The 23,517-nt window shown below is 37.3% G+C and overlaps 1 protein-coding gene across 2 annotated transcripts in view; it reads right to left on the bottom strand.

Moving 5' to 3' along the window:
* The window catches only part of LOC123931496 (zinc finger protein 420), a 166,526-nt gene extending 143,065 nt beyond the window's left edge, over positions 1–23,461 (bottom strand). The window contains exons 1-3 of one of the 2 annotated variants that reach the window (XM_045988667.1): positions 23,372–23,461; positions 22,455–22,532; positions 213–1,727 (exon numbers count right to left, since the gene is read on the bottom strand). In XM_045988667.1, the coding sequence (XP_045844623.1) occupies positions 213–1,648 (1,436 nt within the window). In that variant the 5' untranslated portion in view covers positions 1,649–1,727; positions 22,455–22,532; positions 23,372–23,461. Of the gene's footprint in view, positions 1–212; positions 1,728–22,454; positions 22,533–23,371 lie in introns of those variants that run through there. The other variant, XM_045988663.1, reaches the window with a different exon arrangement.
* Between the last annotated feature and the right edge of the window lie 56 nt (positions 23,462–23,517).

The raw sequence follows: 23,517 nt of genomic DNA, 5'->3' as shown, positions 1-23,517 counted from the left end.
AAAATAATGAAAGAATGAATATAGATAGAGATCTTCAGAGTGGTTTTTCTTTTCCTGTATAAATTCTCTCAGATGAAGTTGTAAAGCGTAAGTAAGGCATTTATACCTTAATTACATTTGTAGTGACTCTCCCTAATACACATTTTCTTATGTGTCTTGTGCCCTTCCTTAACCACATAATCCTAACATAAGTTTCCAGTTCACAGAGCTACTCACCAGTATGACTTTTTTTATGTTGCTGACTCTCTGAACCCCTCCCAAAAGCCTTTCCACATTCCTTACATTCATAAAGTTTCTCACCAGTATGAATTTTCTGATGTTGAGTAAGGCTTGAGCCTGTACTAAAATTCTTCCCACATTCCTTACATCCATAGGGTTTTTCACCAGTGTGTATTCTCTGGTGCCGATTAAGAGCTGAAGCACTATTGAAGGACTTTCCACATTGTTTACATTCATACGGTTTTTCACCAGTGTGAATTAGCTGGTGTTGGATAAGTTTTGAGCCACTACCAAAGGCTTTGCCACATTCTTTACATTCATAAGGTTTCTCACCAGTATGAATTCTCTGATGCTGAGTAAGGTCTGAACCACTACTAAAGGCTTTTCCACACTCCTTACACTCATAGGGTTTCTCACCAGTGTGCATTCTTTGATGCTGAATAAGTTTGGAACCACTTCTAAAGGCCTTCTCACATTCCTTACACTCATAGGGTTTCTCACCAGTGTGAATTCTCTGATGTTGAGTGAGATCTGAGCCACTGTTAAAAGCCTTCCCACATTCCTTACATACATAAGGTTTCTCACCAGTGTGAATTCTTTGATGTCGAGTAAGGGCTGATCCAAAACTAAAAGCCTTCCCACATTCATTACATATATATGGTTTTTCACCAGTATGAATTCTCTGATGCCGAGTAAGGGCTGAACCACTACTAAAGGCCATCCCACATGCTTTACATTCATAAGGTTTCTCACCAGTATGAATCCTTCGATGTTGAGTAAGGTTTGAACCACTGCCAAAGGCCTTCCCACAATCCTTACATTCATAAGGTTTCTCACCTGTGTGAATTCTGTGATGCCGAGTAAGGGCTGATTCAAAACTAAAGGACTTCCCACATTCCTTACACTCATAAGGCTTTTCACCACTGTGAATTATCTGATGTCGAATAAGGCCTGATCCAAAACTAAAAGCTTTCCCGCATTCTTTACATTCATATGGTTTCTCACCAGTATGAATTCTCTGATGATGAGTAAGGTTTGAGCCACTACCAAAGGCCTTTCCACATTCACTACATTCATAAGGTTTCTCACCAGTATGAATTCTTTGATGGTAAGCAAGGTTTGCACCACTACCAAAGGCCTTGCCACATTCTTTACATTCATAAGGTTTCTCACCAGTATGAATTCGCTGATGTCGAATAAGGACCGATACAAAACTAAAATCCTTCCCACATTCCTTACATTCAAGGAGTTTCTCATCAGTATGTATTCTCTGATGCTGGGTATTGAAAGTGGGCATGTCTTCAGAAGTAAATATCATTTGACTGAAATGTCCTTCCTGAGATTCCTGTTTTCTCTCAAACTGGCTTTTACATTCCCAATCACCTCTGAAACTTGAACACTCAATGCTGTTTTTTATAAGTCTTTCCATTATCTCTCATCAGGATGATTCTATTCCATAAATATCCTTTTTCAGAAATAATTTCTTGGTCTCAACCTTGATTCACAGTCTGAAAGAAAATATAAAAGCAAACATTCACTTTTTTTGTGTTCTGTGAGAAAAAAACCTTTAAAATAGAAATGAAAAGACTTAACTGAAACTAATTTTCATAAAAACTGAGTAGCTTATACCATTCTCAAATATGATTGGGAAATTTGACAAATAGAAAAGGAAAGTAAAAAGAAGTCACACTGGAAGATGAAGGAGATATTTAGGAAAACAGATTAGTCAGTTGTTCCTAAATAGTGATTTAAATAAAACCCCCTTCAAACACAGGGAGCTCGATAAATATAAAGACATCTAGACTCTCCCTCAATTTTGTTAGAGAATAAATCTAACATCATATACATTTTAAAATGAGGGAAATTACCATTTAACCCATTTCTTAGGGTTGTTTGGAGCATTAAGAAACTACAACTAGAAGGAAAAGTCTAGGATAAATAATCAAGTAACAAACATAAATTGCATATAATCTGAAGGAAATAGAAGAGAATGTTACTCCAGATATAACAGTATCCAAATGAAAGACGAATGTGATGAATGAGCAATGCACAAGGAAGAATCTATGGTGTTTAGAATGTGGCTTATTTATGCCATTTGGTAAAATCCACATTTGTCTAGGAAGTCTATCAGGCTAAACTTGGGAGAACAAAGAAAGTAGCAAAAGCTAGTGTAATGGAGTATCTAGTTTTAAAGTCTGAAAGAAGGGAAGAGCAGAGAGAGGTAATGTGATACTGTTGGCAGGTTGCAAGGATGCAAATAGATATGTATTTTGAACCCCAGATCCAATGATTATTGAATGATTCTGAAATCACACATAATACATTTATGTAGTTGTATAAAGTAACTGCACAGTGCTCAGTGGCTATTTTGGAAGACCTACACGCCAGAAAAGAGACTAGGAAAAAGAATGGATTTAAATATATCAATTAGGGGTGCCTGGGTGGCTCAGTGGTTAAAGCCTCTGTCTTTGGCTCAGGTCATGATCCTGGAGTCCTGGGATCGAGCCCTGCATTGGGCTCTCTGCTCAGCCGGAGGCCTGCTTCCCTTCCTCTCTCTCTGCCTGTCTCTCTGCCTACTTGTGATCTCTGCTGTAAAATAAATAAATAAAATCTTTAAAAAAAAATATATATATATATCAATTAAGTCCCTGAGCACATATATCAAACTCCAAAGGTGAAAAACATCTGAGCTTTATTCTCTTCTTATAACACTTATACAGCAAAATTATTTGGGGTAGGTCTAAAAATATCCTCAAATTGTTCTTTCCATCTCCACTGTCAATAGATGATCCAGGCCCAAACTTTCATTTGGACACAAAAGTAGAATTTTATTTAGTTAACTGCCTTTCCAGTTTTACACCCTTAGCTGTGAGAGTGATATCCAGCTTGGCATTGTTCTGTTAAAAATGTTTCAGTGATTCCCCATTGTCCTTAGGATAGGATCTGTATGCCTTAACTTGGTCTTAACAATTCCTCAGTAATCTGCCTCCTGCCTGCCTCTTCAACCTAATACTTCTCTCCCCTCAACAATAACTTATAGCTATACTGGTCTTTTCAGTTCTTCAAATGCACTAAATCGTTACACTCCCCCCACCATACACACACACAAAGTGATTTCATCTGCCCTACATATTTGTCCATATTCCCTTCTCCACTGCCCTCTCTTGGCCTTACCAGTTCCTGGACATTGTTAAGGTCTCTGCTAAGTGGCATATACTAATAAAGATATTTTCAATACTCAGTCTTAATTATGCACATCTTATCATTACCTCCAAAACAATTTCCCCCCTTTTTTTCTTTCCATTCTTTGTATTTTTGTTTTGGTAAATGTCGATTACACATTTGTCTCCTACAATTGTAAATTTCATATTTGAATGTTTGCTTAATGTCTGTCTGCTACAACAGAACCAACCTTCAAGAAGGAAGGACAGCCAATGTATGTTACTTTAATCGACTTGAACTCTGGCACGTGCAAAAAGATCAACATAAATTTAATGAATGCCTAATATAATAAATTAATTTCAAAATTCATTATCCTTAAAAATAAACATTTAAAAACAAGATTTCCCGGGGCACCTGGGTGGCTCAGTGGATTAAGCCGTTGCCTTTGGCTCGGGTCATGATCTCAGGATCCTGGGATCGAGCCCTGCATCAGGCTCTCTGCTCCGCAGGGAGCCTGCTTCCTCCTCTCTCTCTGCCTGCCTCTCTGCCTACTTGTGATCTCTCTCTCTGTCAGATAAATAAATAAAATCTTTAAAAAAAAGAAAAAAAACAAGATTTCCCTAGAAAGAGAATACATGTTGTCTCAAAGAGGACAAGTCAATCACATGCAGTTTTTCCTGCCCTTTTAAAGGCTTCACTAAAATCAATGAAATGGATTTTTTAAAAGGACCAAATGCTTAGGTAAAGAGAATTAAAGAGATAGAAGCAACAAAACTTCTGAAGTTGGAAGGCATAAAAATAAATGATGACTAACTCAACAAACCAAACAATGATGAAACCAAACTCAAAAGGAAAACCCAGAGGAGGAGGATATATGCTGCAGAACCCCCAGAAAGGCTTAAGAAATGGAGGCACTATGTACTTATGGAAATTTACCAGTTGGCATACAGAAAGCAAAATCAGGTTCATAGTGTCCATTCTAAACTACAAAGAGGCAAATATAACATATTTAAGGAAAACCCATAATGTAAAAGAGGATTAAATAAACAAACCCCAAAGAACTTAAAAGAGAAACTACAGAAGAAAAGAAGAAAAAGTTCAGAAGCCACCATTAATATCCTAAGAGGGAAATGAGAAGTTATTTTACATACTAAAAAATCAGATGACATAAAAGGAATGAGATGGAAAAAAGATCTTAGGAAATGAAAATATAAAGTGGGAATAAAAACAAGTAATTACAAAGATGAAAAGATAAAAGAAAGAAATCTCTTTTAAAAGTACAACAAGGGCACCTTGGTGGCTCAGTGGGTTAAAACCTCTACCTTCCGCTCAGGTCATGATCCCAGGGTCCTGGGACTGAGCCCCGCATCTGGCCCTCTGCTCATCAGAGAGCCTGCTTTCCTTCCTCTCTCTCTCTGCCTGTCTCTCTGCCTACTTGTAATCTCTGTCTGTCAAACAAGTAAATAAAATCTTAAAAAAAAAAAAAAGTACAACAAGATATGGAAATGGAAAATAAATGAAAATTGGAAGGTCATGCAAGGCAGCTCAATATCTAATGGAAAAAGATCATTTTTAAAAGTGTGTTAAGGGGGCGCCTGGGTGGCTTAGTGAATTAAAGCCTCTGCTTTCGGCTCAGGTCATGATCCCAGGGTTCTGGGATCGAGCCCCGCATCGGGCTCTCTGCTCAGCAGGGAGCCTGCTTCCTCCTCTCTCTCTGCCTCCCTCTCTACCTACTTGTGTTCTCTCTGTCAAATAAAGAAATAAAATCTTTAAAAATAAATAAATAAATAAAAATAAAAGTGTGTTAAGTATCTGCCAAGTTTCAGGGTGTTAGTAGGAATAAAAAAACCTGAAAATCATCATTTGGAAAACACCAATCTAATTACTGATTTAGGCAATTATTCTCCATAAATTCTAAAACCAGAAAGTGAACAGTTGTTAAGAAAAAGGATATTCGTTTTTTTTTTACTATAGCACCAAGAACCATAAGATACCTGGGAATAAACCTAACCAAAGAGGTAAAGGATCTGTACTCGAGGAACTACAGAACACTCATGAAAGAAATTGAAGAAGACACAAAAAGATGGAAGACCGTTCCATACTCTTCGATCGGAAGAATAAACATTGTTAAAATGTCTATACTGCCTAGGGCAATCTATACTTTTAATGCCATTCTGATCAAAATTCTACCAGTAGTTTTCAAAGAGATGGAGCAAATGATCCTAAAATTTGTATGGAATCAGAAGAGACCCCGAATTGCTAAGGAAATGTTGAAAAACAAAAACAAAACTGGCGGCATCATGTTACCTGAGTTCAAGCTTTACTACAAAGCTGTGATCACCAAGACAGCATGGTACTGGCATAAAAACAGACACATAGACCAGTGGAACAGAGTAGAGAGCCCAGATACGGACCCTCAACTCTATGGTCAAATAATCTTCGACAAAACAGGAAAAAATATACAGTGGAAAAAAGACAGTCTCTTCAATAAATGGTGCTGCAAAAACTGGACAGCGATATGTAGAAGAATGAAACTCGACCATTCTCTTATACCGTACACAAAGATAAACTCGAAATGGATAAAAGACCTCAATGTGAGACAGGAATCCATCAGAATCCTAGAGGAGAATATAGGCAGTAACCTCTTCGATATCAGCCACAGCAACTTCTTTCAAGATATGTCTCCAAAGGCAAAGGAAACAAAAGCGAAAACGAACTTTTGGGACTTCATCAAGATCAAAAGCTTCTGCACAGCAAAGGAAACAGTCAACAAAACAAAAAGGCAACCCACGGAATGGGAGAAGATATTTGCAAATGACAGTACAGACAAAAGGTTGATATCCAGGATCTATAAAGAACTCCTCAAACTCAACACACACAAAACAGATAATCATATCAAAAAATGGGCAGAAGATATGAACAGACACTTCTCCAATGAAGACATACAAATGGCTATCAGACACATGAAAAAATGCTCATCATCACTAGCCATCAGGGAGATTCAAATTAAAACCACATTGAGATATCACCTTTCACCAGTTAGAATGGCCAAAATTGGCAAGACAGGAAACAACGTGTGTTGGAGAGGATGTGGAGAAAGGGGAACCCTCTTACACTGTTGGTGGGAATGCAAGTTGGTGCAGCCACTCTGGAGAACAGTGTGGAGATTCCTCAAGAAATTAAAAATAGAGGGGCGCCTGGGTGGCTCAGTGGGTTAAGCCTCTGCCTTCGACTCAGGTCATGATCTCGGGGTCCTGGGATCGAGCCCCGCATTGGGATCTCTGCTTGGCAGGGAGCCTGCTTCCCCCTCTCTCTCTGCCTGCCTCTCTGCCTACTTGTGATCTCTCTGTCAAATAAATAAATAAATCTTTAAAAAAAATAGAGCTTCCCTATGACCCTGCAATTGCACTACTGGGTATTTTACCCCAAAGATACAGATGTAGTGAAAAGAAGGGCCATCTGTACCCCAATGTTTAAAGCAGCAATGGCCACAGTCGCCAAACTGTGGAAAGAACCAAGATGCCCTTCAATGGACGAATGGATAAGGAAGATGTGGTCCATATACACGATGGAGTATTATGCCTCCATCAGAAAGGATGAATATCCAACTTCTGTCGCAACATGGACGGGACTGGAAGAGATTATGCTGAGTGAAATAAGTCAAGCAGAGAGAATCAAGTATCATATGGTTTCACTCATTTGTGGAGCATAACAAAGAACATGGAGGACATGGGGAGATGGAGAGGAGAAGGGAGTTGAGGGAAATTGGAAGGGGAGATGAACCATGAGAGACTATGGACTCTGAAAAACAACCTGAGGGTTTTGAAGGGGCTGGGGGTGGGAGGTTGGGGAACCACGTGGTGGGTAATAGGGAGGGCATGTATTGCATGGAGCACTGGGTGTGGTGCAAAAACAATGAATACTGTTACGCTGAAAAGAAATTTTTAAAAAAGTGAAAAAAAAAAAGGATATTCAATGGTCTCATAGTATCACTCCACAGACTATTTACTAATTATAAAGGGTAAAGTATACCTTTATACTGGGAAGATTTAGTATTCACCACCTTTAATCTTAAGTTAAAAAAAAAAAACTGGGCATCACCAATAGTGCAACAACCTATACCTCCCAATGTAATGCAATAAAAGGCATACCATCCTATCACCTACATAGTATGCTTGCCAAATACTTAGGCTGAATCTAAGCCTCCAATTTACATGAAAAAGCCATCCAAAAGACAAATGGAGGTTGTTAAGACAATCTATAAGACAACTGTCCTGAATTGCCTAAAACATTCAGTGTCATATTAAAAAAATAATAATAATAAAGAAAGTCTGTTCTAGATTAAAAGAGACTAAAGAGACCCAACAAACAAAATAATACATGAATCTTGACTGGATACTAGATCAAACAAACAAGTGACCAAGTAAATGAACAAAAAACATTACACCAGCTTAAAAAAAAAAAAGCCATTTTTGGGAACCACTGGAAGTACTTGAACATGAAAGGCTTGAGGTGATATTAATGAGTTAATGTAAATTTTCATAGATTTGCTATGTCATTGTTATTGTTTGTAAAATGTCCGTATATCTAGGAGATGCATGCTAAAAGTATTAAGGGTTAAAATGTCCAGATGTCCCCAACTTATTTTCAAATGATTCGGAGGGAAGGAGGTTGAGAAATACATGTGTGAGTGTGTGTGTCTGTGTGTGTTTAGAAAGATAAAGCAAATGTGGTGAAATGTAAACACTTGGCAATTTTAGGTGAAGACCAAATGCTATATGGGGTACACTGAAATATTCTCTCAATTTTGCTGTATATTAGGACATTTTCAAAGAAAAGAGAAATTACAGATTGTTTTAGAAAGTAGCATTTAAGAAATTTTCCAGACTTGGGGCACCTGGGTGGCTCAGTGGATTAAAGCCTCTGCCTTCAGCTCAGGTCATGATCCCAGGGTCCTGGGATGGAGCCCCACATTGCGCTCTCTGCTCAGCAGGGAGCCTGCTTCCTCCTCTCTCTCTCTGCCTGCCTCTCTGCCTACTTGTGATCTCTGTCTGTCAAATAAATAAATAAAATATTTTTTTAAAAGAAATTTTCCAGACTTGAAGGACATGAATCTCCACATTTAATCAACTCATTTGATACCTACCATAAAGAATAAAATTGATTCACACTAAGATAGATTTTACATTAGGTTCCAGGACACTAGGAACAAAGAAAAAACCATAAAAGGTTCCAAAAATTAAAAACAGGGCATAAATAAAGGTGCAGAAATGAAAACAGCTTTGGAATTCCCAATAATATTCTAAGCAGGAAGTCATGATTACAAAGTTCTAAAGAAAAGTAATTTAAGTAGAATTCCTGTCCTGTAAAAGAACCAATGTACTGGTTGAAAAAGGCCTTTTCAGATATACTAGAACTCACATGCTTAACACATTTATCCATTCTTACATGCCACCTATATAAAAAAACAATTTTTAGAAAAGATTTTATTTATTTATTTGTTTGTTTGTTTATTTAAGAGAGAGGGTATGTGTGTGTGCACAATGGGGAAAGAAACATTTCTTTAACAAATGGTGCTAGGGCAACTGGTTAAACATATTCAAAAGAATGAAGTCAAACCCCCAATCTCACTTCATATAAAAAATTAACTCATGCGGAGTGCCTGGGTGGCTCAGTCTTAAGTGTCTGCCTTTGGCTCAGGTCATGATCCCAGAGTCCTAGGATCAAGCCCCGCATCAGACTCCCTGCTCTGCAGGAAGCCAGCTTCTCCCTCTCCCACTCCTCCTGCTTGTGTTCCCTCTCTTGCTCTGTCTCTCTCTGTCAAATAAATAAAATCCTTAAAAATATTAACTCATGAAACTGGACCCACTTTCTCACCCTATACACAAAAATAAACTCAAAATGGATTAAGTACCTAAATGTAAGACTAGAAACCATAAAAGTCCTAGAAGAGAACACAAGCAGTAATTTCTCCAACATCAGTCACAGCAACATTTTTCATGATGCTTGTCTCCTGATGCAAGGAAAATAAAAGCAAAAATAAACTACATCAAAATAAAAAGTTTCTGCACAGCAAAGGAAACAACCAACAGAACTAAAAGACAACCTACTGAATGGAAGAAGACATTTTCAAATGATATATCCAATAAAGGGCTACTATACAAAATATATAAAGAACTTACACAACTCAACACCCCAAAACCAAATTATCCAATTAAAAAATGGGCAGAACCCATGAACAGACATTTTTCCAAAGACTTACAGTTGGCCAACAGACACATGAAAAGATGCTCAACATAACTAAGCATCAGGAAAATGCAAGTAAAAACACAATGAGATACTACATCACACCCGTCGGAATAGCTAAAATCAGTAATAAAGAAACAACGAGTGCTAGTGAAGATGTGGAGAAAAAGGAATATTGGGGCCCTGTTGGTGGGAATCCAAATTCGTGCAAACACTGTGGAAAACAGTATGGAGACTCCTCAAAAAAAAAATTAAAAGTAGAATGCCCATATGATTCAGTAAATCCACTACTGGGTATTTAACTAAAGAATATGAAAACACTAATTCAAAAAGATCTATCACCTCATAGTCAGAATGGCTAAAATTAACAAGTCAGGAAAGGACAGATGTTGGCAAGGATGCAGAGGAAGGGGACCCCTCTTACACTGTTGGTGGGAATGCAAGCTGGTATAGCTACCCTGGAAAACAGTATGGAAGTTCCTCAAGAAGTTGAAAATAGAGCTATCCTATGAACCAGCAATTGCACTAGTGGGTTTTTACCCCCAAAGACACAAATGTAGCGATCCAATGTTTATAGCAGAAATGTCCACAATAGCCCAAAGACCATCTACAAGATGAATGGATAAAGATGTGGTATATATACATAATGGAATACTACTCAACTATCAAAAAATGAAATCTTGCCATTTGCAACAACATGGATGGAAATAGATGGTATTATGCTAAGCAAAATGAGTCAGTCAGAGAAAGAAAATTATATGATCTCACTCATATGTGGAATTTAAGAAACAAAACAGAGGATCATAGAAGAGAGAGGAAAAAATAAAACAAGACAAATCAGAGAGGGAGACAAACCATTAGAGGTTCTTAATCATAGGAACAAACTGAGGATTACCAGTTGGAGGAGGGGGGAATGGGGTGTAGGGTAACTGGGTGATGGTCATTAAGGAGGGCATGTGATGTACTGAGCACTGGGTATTATGTAAGACTGATGAATCACTGACCTCTACCTCCGAAACCAATAATATGTCATATGCTAATTAATTTAAAAGTTAAATTAATTAAATTTTAAAAAGAAAAGGAAGAAAAAGATCTATGCACCCCTATGTTTATTACAGCATTATTTACAATAGCCAAATTATAGCAGCAACCCAAATGTCCATCAATAGATGAATAGATAAAGATGTGTTATATATACACATAATGGAGTATTACTCAGCCATAAAAAAGAATAAAATCTTGCCATTTGCAACAACATGGACGGACCTAGAGAATACAATGCTAAGTGAAATAAATCAATCAAAAAAATACCATATGATTTCACTCACATGTGGAATTTAAGAAACAAAGAAAGAAAAAAGAGACCAAAAAAAGACTCAAATATACAGAACAAACTGATGGTCATCAGGGGAGAGGTCAGTAGGAGGATGGATGAAATAGATTAATAGTGGATAAAATAGATTAACAGTGGATTAATCCCTGGATGAAAGGGATTAACAGTACACTTACTGTGATGAACACTGAGTAATGTATAGAATTGTTGAATAAACTTATTGTACACCTGAAACTAAAATAACACTGTATGTTAATTGAACTAGAATTTTAAAAAATTTAAAGTCCTCTTTCATAAAAATTGGCTTAACAATTTAAAAAATTAACTCAAAATGGATCAATAACCTAAATATAAGCACTAACCCATAAAACTATTTTTTTAAAAGATTTTATTTATGTATTTGAGAGAGAGACAGAGAGTGCGAGGGCAGGGGCACAAGCAGGGTGGAGGGGCAGAGGGAGAAGCAGGCTCCCCAGTGAGCAGAAAGCCCAACACAGGGCTTGATTCCAGGACCCAAGGCAAACACTTAATCAACTGAGACACGCAGCTGTCCATATAAAAAACTCTTTCAAGAAAACATAGGGATTTATGAATCTTTATGACCTTGGAATTGGCTATATATTCTTAGTAATCATACTATTTCAAGTACTTGACAAGTATTACTTGTACTTTGAAAAGTATAAGTAATGAAAAATACATTTTAATTCATCAAAGTCAAAGTTTTTGTGCTTCAAACAGCTAAGGGTGTTTTATGGGATGAAGAAAATTTTGAAACTAGAGAGAGCTGATATGTGCACAACATTGTGAAAACAGATTAAATACCATGGAATTTACACTAACTACAACAGAATTGTACACTTTAAAATGGTTAACTATTATGTGAATTCACCTAAATAAGAAAAACCTTTGGGGAAAAAAAGGCAAAAGAAAACTGAAATGAAAAGCTGTTGTTTCTTTAGTAATTGAGATATTATAAGTTAAAACCATAATGACAGATCACTATAAATACATCAGATAAAAAGTGTAAGGATTCCAAATCTTGGCAAAGATATGAAGCAGTAGGTGAACATACGCTGTTAGAAACAGAATCTCATAGAACCACTCTGAAACAGTTTGTTATTATTTAGGTTAATATACAAAGTCCTATGATTCAGCAATTACACTCCTAGGAAAAACATTTCCTAGAATGTTTACAGCAACAGTTTTTATTAAGAGCAAAGAGATGAAAACCACAATATCTACAAAAAATATATACTGGATAAAGTAAAGTATGACATAGTCATACAGCTATTGACATGAACTAGCACACAGCAGTGAAAATAAACAAGATACATCTAAACTACTCCACATTCATTAATTTTAAAAATATTAAATACAAAATTAACAAAACACACAGTATGATTTAATTTAGAAAAAGTTTAGAAGGAGGCAAAATTATAAAACATTCCTTGGGTTGTCACAAAAAGTTGGTAAAATGGATGTCTATAATAGCAGAGGAGTTATTTTTAAAGAAGTCTTTTTAATGGTTACACTTCAGTAGGAAATTTAAAAAAAGATTAATTTTGTTTGGGTAGGCAGAGGGATGTGAGGTAACAGCAAAGTATTTTTTAAACTGCATGACAGTTATATGGGTTATTATTTCAAAAAAATATTTTTTGTCAAATATTACTGAGTGTTTTTGTAAGGGTTTTTTTTTTTAAGATTTTATTTTTTTATTTGAGAGAGAGAGATAGTGAGAGAGCATGAGTGGGGAGGAAAGGGAGAAGCAGACTCCCACCCAGCAGGGAGCCCAATACAGGGCTCGATCCCAGGACCCTGGGATCATGACCTGAGCCGGAGGCAGATGCTTAACCAGCTGAGCCACCCAGGAGCCCCTGTGAGGGTGTTTTTTAATGAGTTCAACATTTAAATAAGTAAACTGACTTGTGAATAAATGACTGAGTAAAGCAGATTGCCCTTTGTAATGTGGGTGGGCCTCATACAATCAACTGAAGGCCTGAACAGAACAAAAGTCTGAAACCCCAGTGAATAAAGGGAATTTTTCCTGCATGACTTCTTTCTAGCTGAACCATCTGATTTCTTCCTGCATTTAGACTCAAACTGAAACAGTAGCACTTCCCAGATCTCATACTTACTGGCCTTTGGACTGGAACACTACCGTCAGCTCTTCTGGTTCTCTCGTTTGTGGACTACAGATCTTGGTGCTTGTCAGCCTCCATTATTGCATGACACAATTCCTTATTATATATTTATATATTTTTCCTATTGGTTTTGATTCCCTGGAGAACTCTGACTAATCTCCCTCCCCTTCATCAACGTATATGTACACATATATATCTGGATATATATGTGTGTGCATGCTGTTTAATTAAGAATCTTTGTACATCTACAGCACCGTTTAGTGAGACTAATCTTTTTTGGCTTTTGTTAGTACAACTGAAAAGAAGAGTTTGAGAAAATTCAAGAAAACTGCCTTTCCCTAAGTGAGAATAAACTTCCATTTTGTCCATGATATGTTAACTAATTTTTTTATATCTTTCCTGGAGATTTAGATCCAAACTATCTTGCTTAAGAATCATTAGCTCTGGGGCGCCTGGGTGGCTCAGTGGTTTAAGCCTCTGCCTTCGGCTCAGGTCATGATCTCAGGGTCCTGGGATCGAGTCCCGCATCGGGCTCTCTGCTCGGCGGGGAACCTGCTTCCCTCTCACTCTCTCTGCCTGCCTCTCTGCCTACTTGTGATCTCTCTCTGTCAAGTAAATAAATAAAATCTTTAAAAAAAAAAAAAAAAAGAATCATTAGCTTTGGGGACGCCTGGGTAGCTCAGTTGGTTAAGCAGCTGCCTTCGGCTCAGGTCATGATCCCAGCGTCCTGGGATCAAGTCCCACATTGGGCTCCTTGCTCCGCAGGGAGCCTGCTTCTCCCTCTGCCACTCTGTCTGCCTTTGCTCACTCACTCTCTCTCTCTGACAAATAAATAAATAAAATTAAAAAAAAAAAAAGAATCATTAGCTCTGAAGTCTGACAAGCCAGCTTTCAATCCAGGTCCTAAAATCTAGGCCCCAACACTTATGTCCTTGGGAAAATTATTTGTCCTACTAAAACTCAATTTTCTCCTCTATATAATATTAGCAAAAAATCTACAGTTTACAAGGTATTATATATAATGTCTTGCACATAATAAAGCTCAAGAAATGGCATTTTCGGGGCACCTGGGTGGTTCAGTGGGTTAAGCCTCTGCCTCCAGCTCATCATGATCTCAGGGTCCTGGGATGGAGCCCTGCATCAGGCTCTCTGCTGAGCAGGGAGCCTATTTCCTCCTCTCTCTCTGCCTGCCTCTCTGCCTACTTGTGATATCTGTCTGTTGAATGAATAAACAAAATCTTAAAAAAAAAAAAAGAAAGAAAGAAAAGAAATGGCATTTTCATTTATCAATTATCCCTATCTTATTATGCCATATAGTTATTTTGTGTAAGTCCACAAAATCGTAATAAAAAGTGTTCTGTTAGACATTTCATCCAGTGAATTGTCAGGTAACCTATTACTTTTTTGTTCCTGATTCTCTATTATAATTGTATCAGAATTTCATTTTAAATCTTGTTGTTTTGGGGCACGTGGGTGGCTTAGTCATTAAGCGTCTGCCTCTCGCTGAGAACATGATCCCAGGGTCCTGGGATAAAGTCCCACATCGGGCTCCCTGCTCTGCAAAGAGCCTGCTTCTTCCTCTCCCACTCCCCCAGCTTGTGTTCCCTCTCTCACTGTCTCTCTCTCTGTGTCAAGTAAATAAAATCTTTTTTTAAAAAAGAAAGATTGGCTTAAAAAAATCTTGTTGGGTTTATGGGGCGCCTGGGTGGCTCGGTGGGTTAAGCCTCTGCCTTTGGCTCAGGTCATGATCCCAGGCTCAGGTCATGATCCCAGTGTCCTGGGATCGAGCCCTGCATCTGGATCTCGGCTCAGCAGGGAACCTGCTTCCCCCCCCACCCGCCCGCCTCTCTCTGCCTATCTCTCTGCCTACTTGTGATCTCTGCCTGTCAAATAAATAAATAAATATATATATATAAAATAAAATAAATTTTAAAATCTTGTTGGGTTTTAAGATGTCACAACTTTATAAAGTGATTTAACATATACATATATATAAATGGCAATATATGGCAAGCATATCAATACCAGGGAAGGGAAAGCTACATTCTTGTTTTATGTTCAAAATCTACATATGATTTGAGAAACAGACAAATTCCTCCTTAAGTAAGTCATCTTTCTTGGATGTCTCTAAACTCCTTTTTCTGACTGCACCAAAGAGCCAAAAGAGGCTATTCTCTATAAATAGTGCTGTATCCCTAGAGTTAAAATATATTGCCTGAAGTTGTAATAGGTCATCACTGTTGGCTTCTGTTCCAGAGACCTAGATCTAGTTAACTTTCTTTTAAAACTGTATTTATTTAAGTAATCTCGACACCCAACATGGGGCTCAAACTCACAACCCGAAGATCAAGAGTCTCAGGCTCTTCCAACTGAACAGCCAGCTGCTCCTAGATCTATAGAACTCTTAGAAAAACCAGCTGGTGTTCCCTGGTTCAGTTAGTAAGGCTCTCAAATGTCTTATCCTTCCCTAAGGTCCCATTTGATAATACAATAATCAGTGAACAGAGATTGATCTAATTTTAAAGTAGCATCATATCATGATGTAGTTGATCCTTTTTTTTTTTTTTTGGCTTTGGTTTATCTTTGATCTTTCCTTTTCAGAGAAAAGCACAGCCAACTTAACCCAGTCTTAATGTATAATATATATTAAGAAATTATCCTTGATTAAAAAAAAAAAAGGCAAGATGAGTATTTGGAAAATTGTTAGAGCTTACTATACTTTCCTTTGTCTTTTTTGCAAGAAGTATTTGTGTTATATATATAAAGGACACCCTCCTGGGTGTATTTCATGGTCTCTTGGACATAGCAAATATTGTTGAAGGTACACTGATGGGCAATAAAGACAGTGCTCTATATGTCAAATTTATTTCCTCATCTCTTGCAGACCTGGAGGGGTGGGGGATACACTTCATGAAATTCAAATCTAGAATATACTTTATACATGCCTGAATGTACAAAACTTTGAACTTCAAATTAAAAAAAAAAACAGAGAGTACATTCCCCAGTTTATCTGATAAAACTGATACATCTCTATCTCTGTCAAATAAATAAATAAAATCTTTAAAAAAAAAAAGGAAACACTAGCATTCAGACTAAGGAGATACTTGTTTATAAAGGCAATAGTTTGTAAGCAAACCATATTCAACAAAATGGGCTTGATAAGATGCTAACACTATGAGACCATTACAGCTCATAGTAAAGATAAGTGTGTAAAAGCATGACAGTTGTTCATAATGTATTTGGCATGATAAAGATGGGTTACAGGTCAGTGGCCATAGTAAGATCACATTAAAGAAAGAATTCTTTTTTTTTTTAAGACTTTTTATTTATTTATTTGACAGAGAGAGAGGGATCACAAATAGGCAGAGAGGCAGGCAGAGAGAGAGGGAAAAGCAGGTTCCCCGCTGAGCAGAGAGCCCAATGCCAGACTCAATCCCAGGACCCTGAGATCATGACCCAAGCCAAAGGCAGAGGCTTAACCCACTAAGCCACCCATGCGCCCTAAAGAAAGAATTCTAAGCACTGCGCTAACAATTTGACAGTAGTCTTTAATTGAAAGGGCTACAGACGACCTTTGTTTTTTATTTGTGCTTCTCTATCTTCTAAATTCATTGTAATAAAAAATTATTTTGTAATGAAAGGAACAGAGAATATACCTATTTTCAGAAAAAAGTCATATTTGATCAGGTATTCAAAGATTTGTAAAATCTTTGTAAAATGATCTAAACATGGCACAGGTACAGGCACAGAGACATAAATTTTTTAAAAACTTAGGAAATAACACAACCTATTTAAATAATATAACACCAAGTAGACAATGCAAAGTAATGGAAAAGGAAATAAGTAATTACTAGATAAAAATGGAACAATCCTGAGTAAATTAAAAAAAATTGAATTTAGATACCCAATACACAGCAAAGCAAATTTAAATTAGAATAAAAGTTATGTGTATAAGAAAATTGAAATATATAATCCTGGCTCTCAATGATTTACAAAGCATTTGAGGAGAATGCCTCTAAGATCCTTTGGGGGATAAGGCTGGACACCTCATGCTCCCTGATCTTAAAGTATATTATTGTTTTGATATAGTAATCAAAACAGTATGGTATTGGCATTAAACCAAATACATAGACTGGTGGAACAGAATGGAGACCCAAAAATAAACCCACACACCACAAACCCAGAAATAAACTATGGCCAACTAATTTCAATAAAGGAGCCAAAAATAAACAAAAGGGAAAGGACAGCCTCTTTAATAAATGGTGTTGGAAAAACTAGACAGCCACATGCAAAAGAATGAAACTAGATTACTATCTTAGACCATACAAAAAATTAACTTATAATGGATAAAAGACTGGAATGTAAAACCTGAGACCATAAAACTCCTAGAAGGAAAGAGAGGCTGTTAGCGCCTTGACATTGGTCTTAGATATGATTTTTTGGATATAACTCCACAAGCAAGGCAAAAAAGCAAAAATAAATTGAGTGGACTATATCAAACTAAAAAGCTTCTGACTAGCAAAGGAAATCAACAAAATAGGCAACCTACTGAAGGAGAGAAAATACTTACAAATTATATACCAGATTAGAGGGCAAATGATAATATATAAGGAAGTAATACAACTCAATAGCAAATAAACATTCTGATTTTTTAAATGGGCAGAGGTTCCAAATAAACATTGCTCCAAAGAAGACGTACAGATGGCCAAGAGTATGTGAAATGATACTCAATATTACTAACCATCAGGGAAATGCAAATCAAAAACCACAATGAGATATCACCTTACAACTGTTAGAGTGGCTATTATCAAAAATATAAGAAATAATGTGTTGAGAAGGATATGGAGAAAAGGGAACCCTTTTGCCATGCTGATAGGAACATATATTGGTGTAGCCACTATGGAAAACAGTATAGAGGTTTTTCAAAAAATTAAAAATGTAATTACCATATGATCTAGCAATTCCACTTCTGAGTATTTACCCAAAGAAAATGAAAACACGAATTCAGAAAGATATATGCACCCCCATGTTCACTGCAGCATTGTTTGCAATAGCCAAGATATGGAAACAATCTGTGTGACCAACAATGGATGAATAAAGATTATCGGAATATTATTCAGTCATAGAAAGAACGAAATTTTTCCATCTGTGACAATATAGATGGACCTTGAGGTCATTATGCTAATTGAAGCATGTCAGACAAAAGTAAATACCATATACTTTCACTTATACGTGGAATTTAAACAAACAAATAAAAGCCAAGCTTGTAGACATAGAGAACAGGTTGGTAGTTGCCAGAGACTGGGGGTGGGGGTGCGAAATGCATAAAGGGATTCAAAAGGCACAAACTTCCAGTTATAAAACAAGTTAGTCATGGGTAGTAAATAATACTGCACTGTATATTTGAATGTTGCTAATAAACTGAATCTTAAAAATCCTCATTACAAGAAAAAAAAACTACGTATGGTAATGGATATTAACTAGACTTACTGTGGGGTCATTTCAAAATGTATACAAATACCAAATCATTACGTTGTACTTCTGAAACTAATATAAGGTTACATGTCATTCATACCTCAATTTTTCTTATTTATTTATTTATTTTCAGCATAACAGTACTCATTGTTTTTGCACCACACCCAGTGCTCCATGCAATACGTGCATACCTCAATTTTTAAAAAATCCTTTAGGAACCATCAAAAGGCCTTTAGTTAAGTGCTTTATACTGTAATTGATATAGAGGTCCCAAGAATGAAAAGTAGAGGAGAAAGGGAGCTAACATTTATTGAACTTCTGATGTGTACCAAGTGTTCTACACATATGTTATTTCATTCTCAATATTAAGTGAGAATAAGAACCTCTCCTTTACAGGTTAAACAGCTCACAAGTGGTGCAGCTGAGATCAGAAGCCACATCTGATACTAGAACTCATGCTTTTTACACCATATTACAGTAAGACTAGCACAGGTAAAATAATCTGATATGTTTTTTTTTATTCTGAAGAAGCCAAAATTTAAACCAAATAGTTAATAAGACTAGATGGCAAAGATGAAAAGGCAAAAAATATCTGACAGGGGCACCTGGGTGGCTCAGTGGGTTAAGCCTCTGCCTTCGGCTCGGGTCATGATCCCAGGGTCCTGGGATCGAGCCCCGCATCGGGCTCTCTGCTCAGCGGGGAGCCTGCTTCTCCTCTCTCTCTGCCTGCCTCTCTGCCTGCTTGTGATCTCGCTCTGTCAAATAAATAAATAAAATCTTTAAAAAAAAAAAAAAATCTGACAAAGGACAGTAGAAGATAGGGGGAAGAGCGGGGCACCTGGGTAGCTCAGTGGGTTAAGCCTCTGCCTTCAGCTCAGGTCATGATCTCAGGGTCCTGGGATGGAGCCCCACATCAGGCTCTCTGCTCAGCGGGAAGCCTGCTTCCTCCTCTCTCTCTGCCTGCCTCTCTGCTTACTCGTGATCTCTCTCTGTCAAATAAATAAATCTTAAAAAAAAAAAGATAGGGGGAAGAGGAAAGTGCAAATAAAAAAGAAATATAATATGGAAAGAATAGTAAAAGGTACCATAAAAAGCAGAACTGATTTGACCAGAATGTTATTAAAATAAACATTTTAGACAATAGATATCTATATCTGTATGTAAGGCTATACCTATATTTTTAATGTTTTAAAGAATTTATTTATTTGGGAGACGAGAGTGAGCAAGAGAGAGAGAAAGAGCACAAGCTGGAAGTGAGGCAGAGGGAGAAAGAAAAACAGGCTCCCCGCCCACGGTTGGGAGGCAGAGGGAGACAGAGAAGCAGGCTCCCTGCCAGATGCTGGCTCCGTCCCAGGATGCTAGGATCATGACCTGAGCCCAAGACAGATGTTTAACTTACTAAAGCACCCAGGCACTTTTTTTTTTTTTAATTTTAAGTAATTTTGACACCCAACATGGGGCTCGAACTCACAACTCTGAAATCAAGAGTTGCACACCCCACACTGAAAAAACAAAATTAAATTTTAAAAAATTAGAATTTTAAATTTAAAAAAAACACAGCTGAAATTCTAATCATATACAATGGTCATAGGTAACAGATACTCAATATCATAAACATAGGCTAAAATTATTACTATGACTTATTATTTGAAGTGCTCAGATTCCTGGCAGTCAATGCAAAAGGGGAATACTATACAATGGATTATATGGTTCCTATCTGCCTAGGACTATTTACAGGAGATAAGCAAGATCTTATTGAGATAACCTTAAGAAGACCTAAAACAACTGAGAGGTTCATGTTATTAGAAGATTCACCAAATTTCTACTCAATTATAGATAAAGTGCAATTCAATCTAAATCACAAAAGATGCTTGAATGTAACAAAGCTATTTCAAAAAATTTAAATGCAGAGGAACACAAACAGCCAAGACACTCTTGAGGAACAAGAGGTAAGAGGATTTGCTCCAATATTATAACATCACTGTGAATAAGATAGCATGATATTGAAGCAAGAAGAGAAAAACTGAGCAATGGAACAGTATATAATGTCCAGAAATAGATGTAGACATATATAATCACTTCATTTTTTACTAAAATGGCATTACCGATCAGTGTAGAAAAGATGAACTTTACAATAAATGATACTGGAACAAATGAATACCTATACAGGGGATAAAATGGAATTACACCACTACCTACAGAAATCAATTCCAGGTAGTGTAAAGACCTACATGTTAGAGTCAAAGACTGGGGAGCTTTTAGAAAGAACATAAGAAAATCTTCATTACCTCAAGGTAGCAGAAAATTTCTTAAATAAACATTAACCACTGAAAAAGATTTCATAACATTTAAATCCTAAACCTCTATTCATCAAAAGGCACAAAAATGAAAAACCAAACCAGAGAAGAAGAAAATAGTCACTATTATACAGAAGACATATATATATATAGATAGGTATCTATAGCTATAGATATAGACATAAAGATATATATGTTTTAATCATAGAAAAAGAACCCAATTAAAAATTGGAAAAATACTTGAACAAGCATTTTATAAAAGAAGACAACCAACTGGGCAAGAATTGGTGTCCATTTTCATTGACAATCAAGGAAAATACCAATTAGCTATGTGATTAATAACATCAGACAGCCACCAAATTGGCAAAAATTTTAAAGTATGATGATGCCAAGGTTTGGCATAAATGTGGAGCAAAAAGAATCTTTATAAACTGCTGATACAAGTAAAAACTTGCTCAGTATTTTTAGAGAACAGTTTGACATTGTCAGTAAAACTGAAGATGTACAAACTACATTCCTCAGCAATTTAATCACAATTTTAGCATATATGCTAAAGAAATGCAAGCACACATGTACCAAAATATGTGCACAAAATATTCATAGTCACATCACTTGTAACAGTTACAAACTGGAAGAAAGTCATATAACCACGAAAAGTAGAATGGATAAACAGTAAATTGTGATGTTACTATCCAAGATAATATATATACAGCAATGGAAAAAAAATGAATTGTAGTTATAGGAAACATGAATGAAGCTCATATTTTTATGAAAAAGGCACAAAAGAATGTCTGTTCATACAAAGAAAACACATAAACTAGACCTTCTATGATTTTGGAATTCATACACTAAAGTTCTAATGAAAGGCAAAGAAATGATCACAGTGGTCACCACCAGAGGAACCCAATTGTTTGTGAATGTGGAAAGGTATATAGGAGGTTTCTTTAGAGATGGTTGTATTCTATTTCTTAGGTACTCCCTATTGTGAGTGTTTACAGTTATGTATTAAATGACACAAATGAGTAGGATATGCCATTTCTATATCTAATTTGGGAGCAACAAAAAAAAAGACGCCACAGGCATTCAAATAAATATGCACTTCTAAAAATGTTTCAAATATTAAATCATGTGGGAAAATACTTAAATATAATTTTATGTTAAAATGGCTTTAATGGTAAATGCTGAATGAATTCCATTTTTAAAAATCACATTTTATATATGTACATAAAACAGACCAGGAAGAAAATACCAAAAAATTAGCCTTGGTTTTAAGTGGGAATTGAAATTTTCTTCAAAAGATGCATTTCTGAAATTATTTAAAATAGTCATGTCTTACTTTTATAAATAGAAAGAAACAGCATTTTTTTAAAAAGCATAAAGGAAAATTAAACCATTTGACAAATTAGTAAGAGAAAATCAGTTGCCTGTGAAGGCTTGGGGTTTGCAGCCAATCCTATATTCTCAAAGGGGAAATTCCAGGGATCAAGTCACCGGATGGGAAAGAATTTTCAACAGCAGAAAAAGCAAGTCAAGTCCTGACAAAGAAAGGGGGATTTCCGGAAACAAGGGGAAACAAACTACCTTGCAGGAGTCTGGTGGATGTTCAACAGCCATTCTTTACTCCACTCTGGAAGCCACTGCGCGATCATCAAAGCAGAGCTGAGGAAGAAGACAGGAGTCAGGAAATACCAGGTTCTTCTGGGAGCCCAGGTCAACCAACCCCCGCCACGCATAAATGTAGTCAGGCAAGACTAGGGCATCCTGTTCAATTCCAGCATCAAGACAAGAGCAGGGTCACTGCAGTTCTGGGCAGATTCTGTCCCTGAGCCCACAGAGGTCCCCCGGGAGCAGAGCGCTGGAGTCACAAAGGCAGACAAAGGCGCCCCACAACTACAGTGCTCCACCGACACATAATCCCACCAGCTCACATCACGGGGACACAGACACCCCAAACCTAAACACAACGGGCTACACATGGTCACACAAGCAGACATACAACGGGAACAGAACAGTCACAATCGCAGTCATAGGCACCCACTCACTCCCATTCCCACTGCCACGCTTCATGGGGACACAGTGACAACAATGAATTGACACGCACCCTACACCAATAATATCACAAATACATACATTATGCGTAAACACAATCACAGATCTGACAGTTAAGGCATCCCACACCCACAGTTCAGCAAATGGTCATAAACTAACACGCACGAAGAAGACACCCATCTTTACAAACGCGGTCAAAGAACACTACACTCGCAAAAACCCGGTCACACAATTAAACCTCATCACACATAAACAATTATAACCGCAAATCAAGCCCTCCTCCCCGCCCTCACAGTTCCGTACACGCTCACACTGACACAGAGACACAGTCACATTTAGACACACACCCTCCTCACAATCTCCCCTGCTCAGCTGGCTCCCTCACACACCCCGCACAGGCCAGAGGTTCCAGCCACCCGGCGCCAACCCCGGGATCCAGGCCACCTCACCTACGCCTCCTTCGATAGCGTCAGCACCCCTCTACGCTACTTGGAACTACTCGAACGCTAACAGCTCCCGCAGCACCCGAGGCCGTTTGCCCGAACCCGCCAGAAGATCCCGCCTACTCCTCAGGAGAGGGGCTAGTTCTCGCGGG

Source organism: Meles meles, chromosome 19 (assembly GCF_922984935.1).
Source record: "Meles meles chromosome 19, mMelMel3.1 paternal haplotype, whole genome shotgun sequence".
Classification (NCBI taxonomy): domain Eukaryota; kingdom Metazoa; phylum Chordata; class Mammalia; order Carnivora; family Mustelidae; genus Meles; species Meles meles.
The sequence above is the reverse complement of the archived record's forward strand: the minus strand, read 5'-3'. Positions and strand labels throughout refer to the sequence as shown.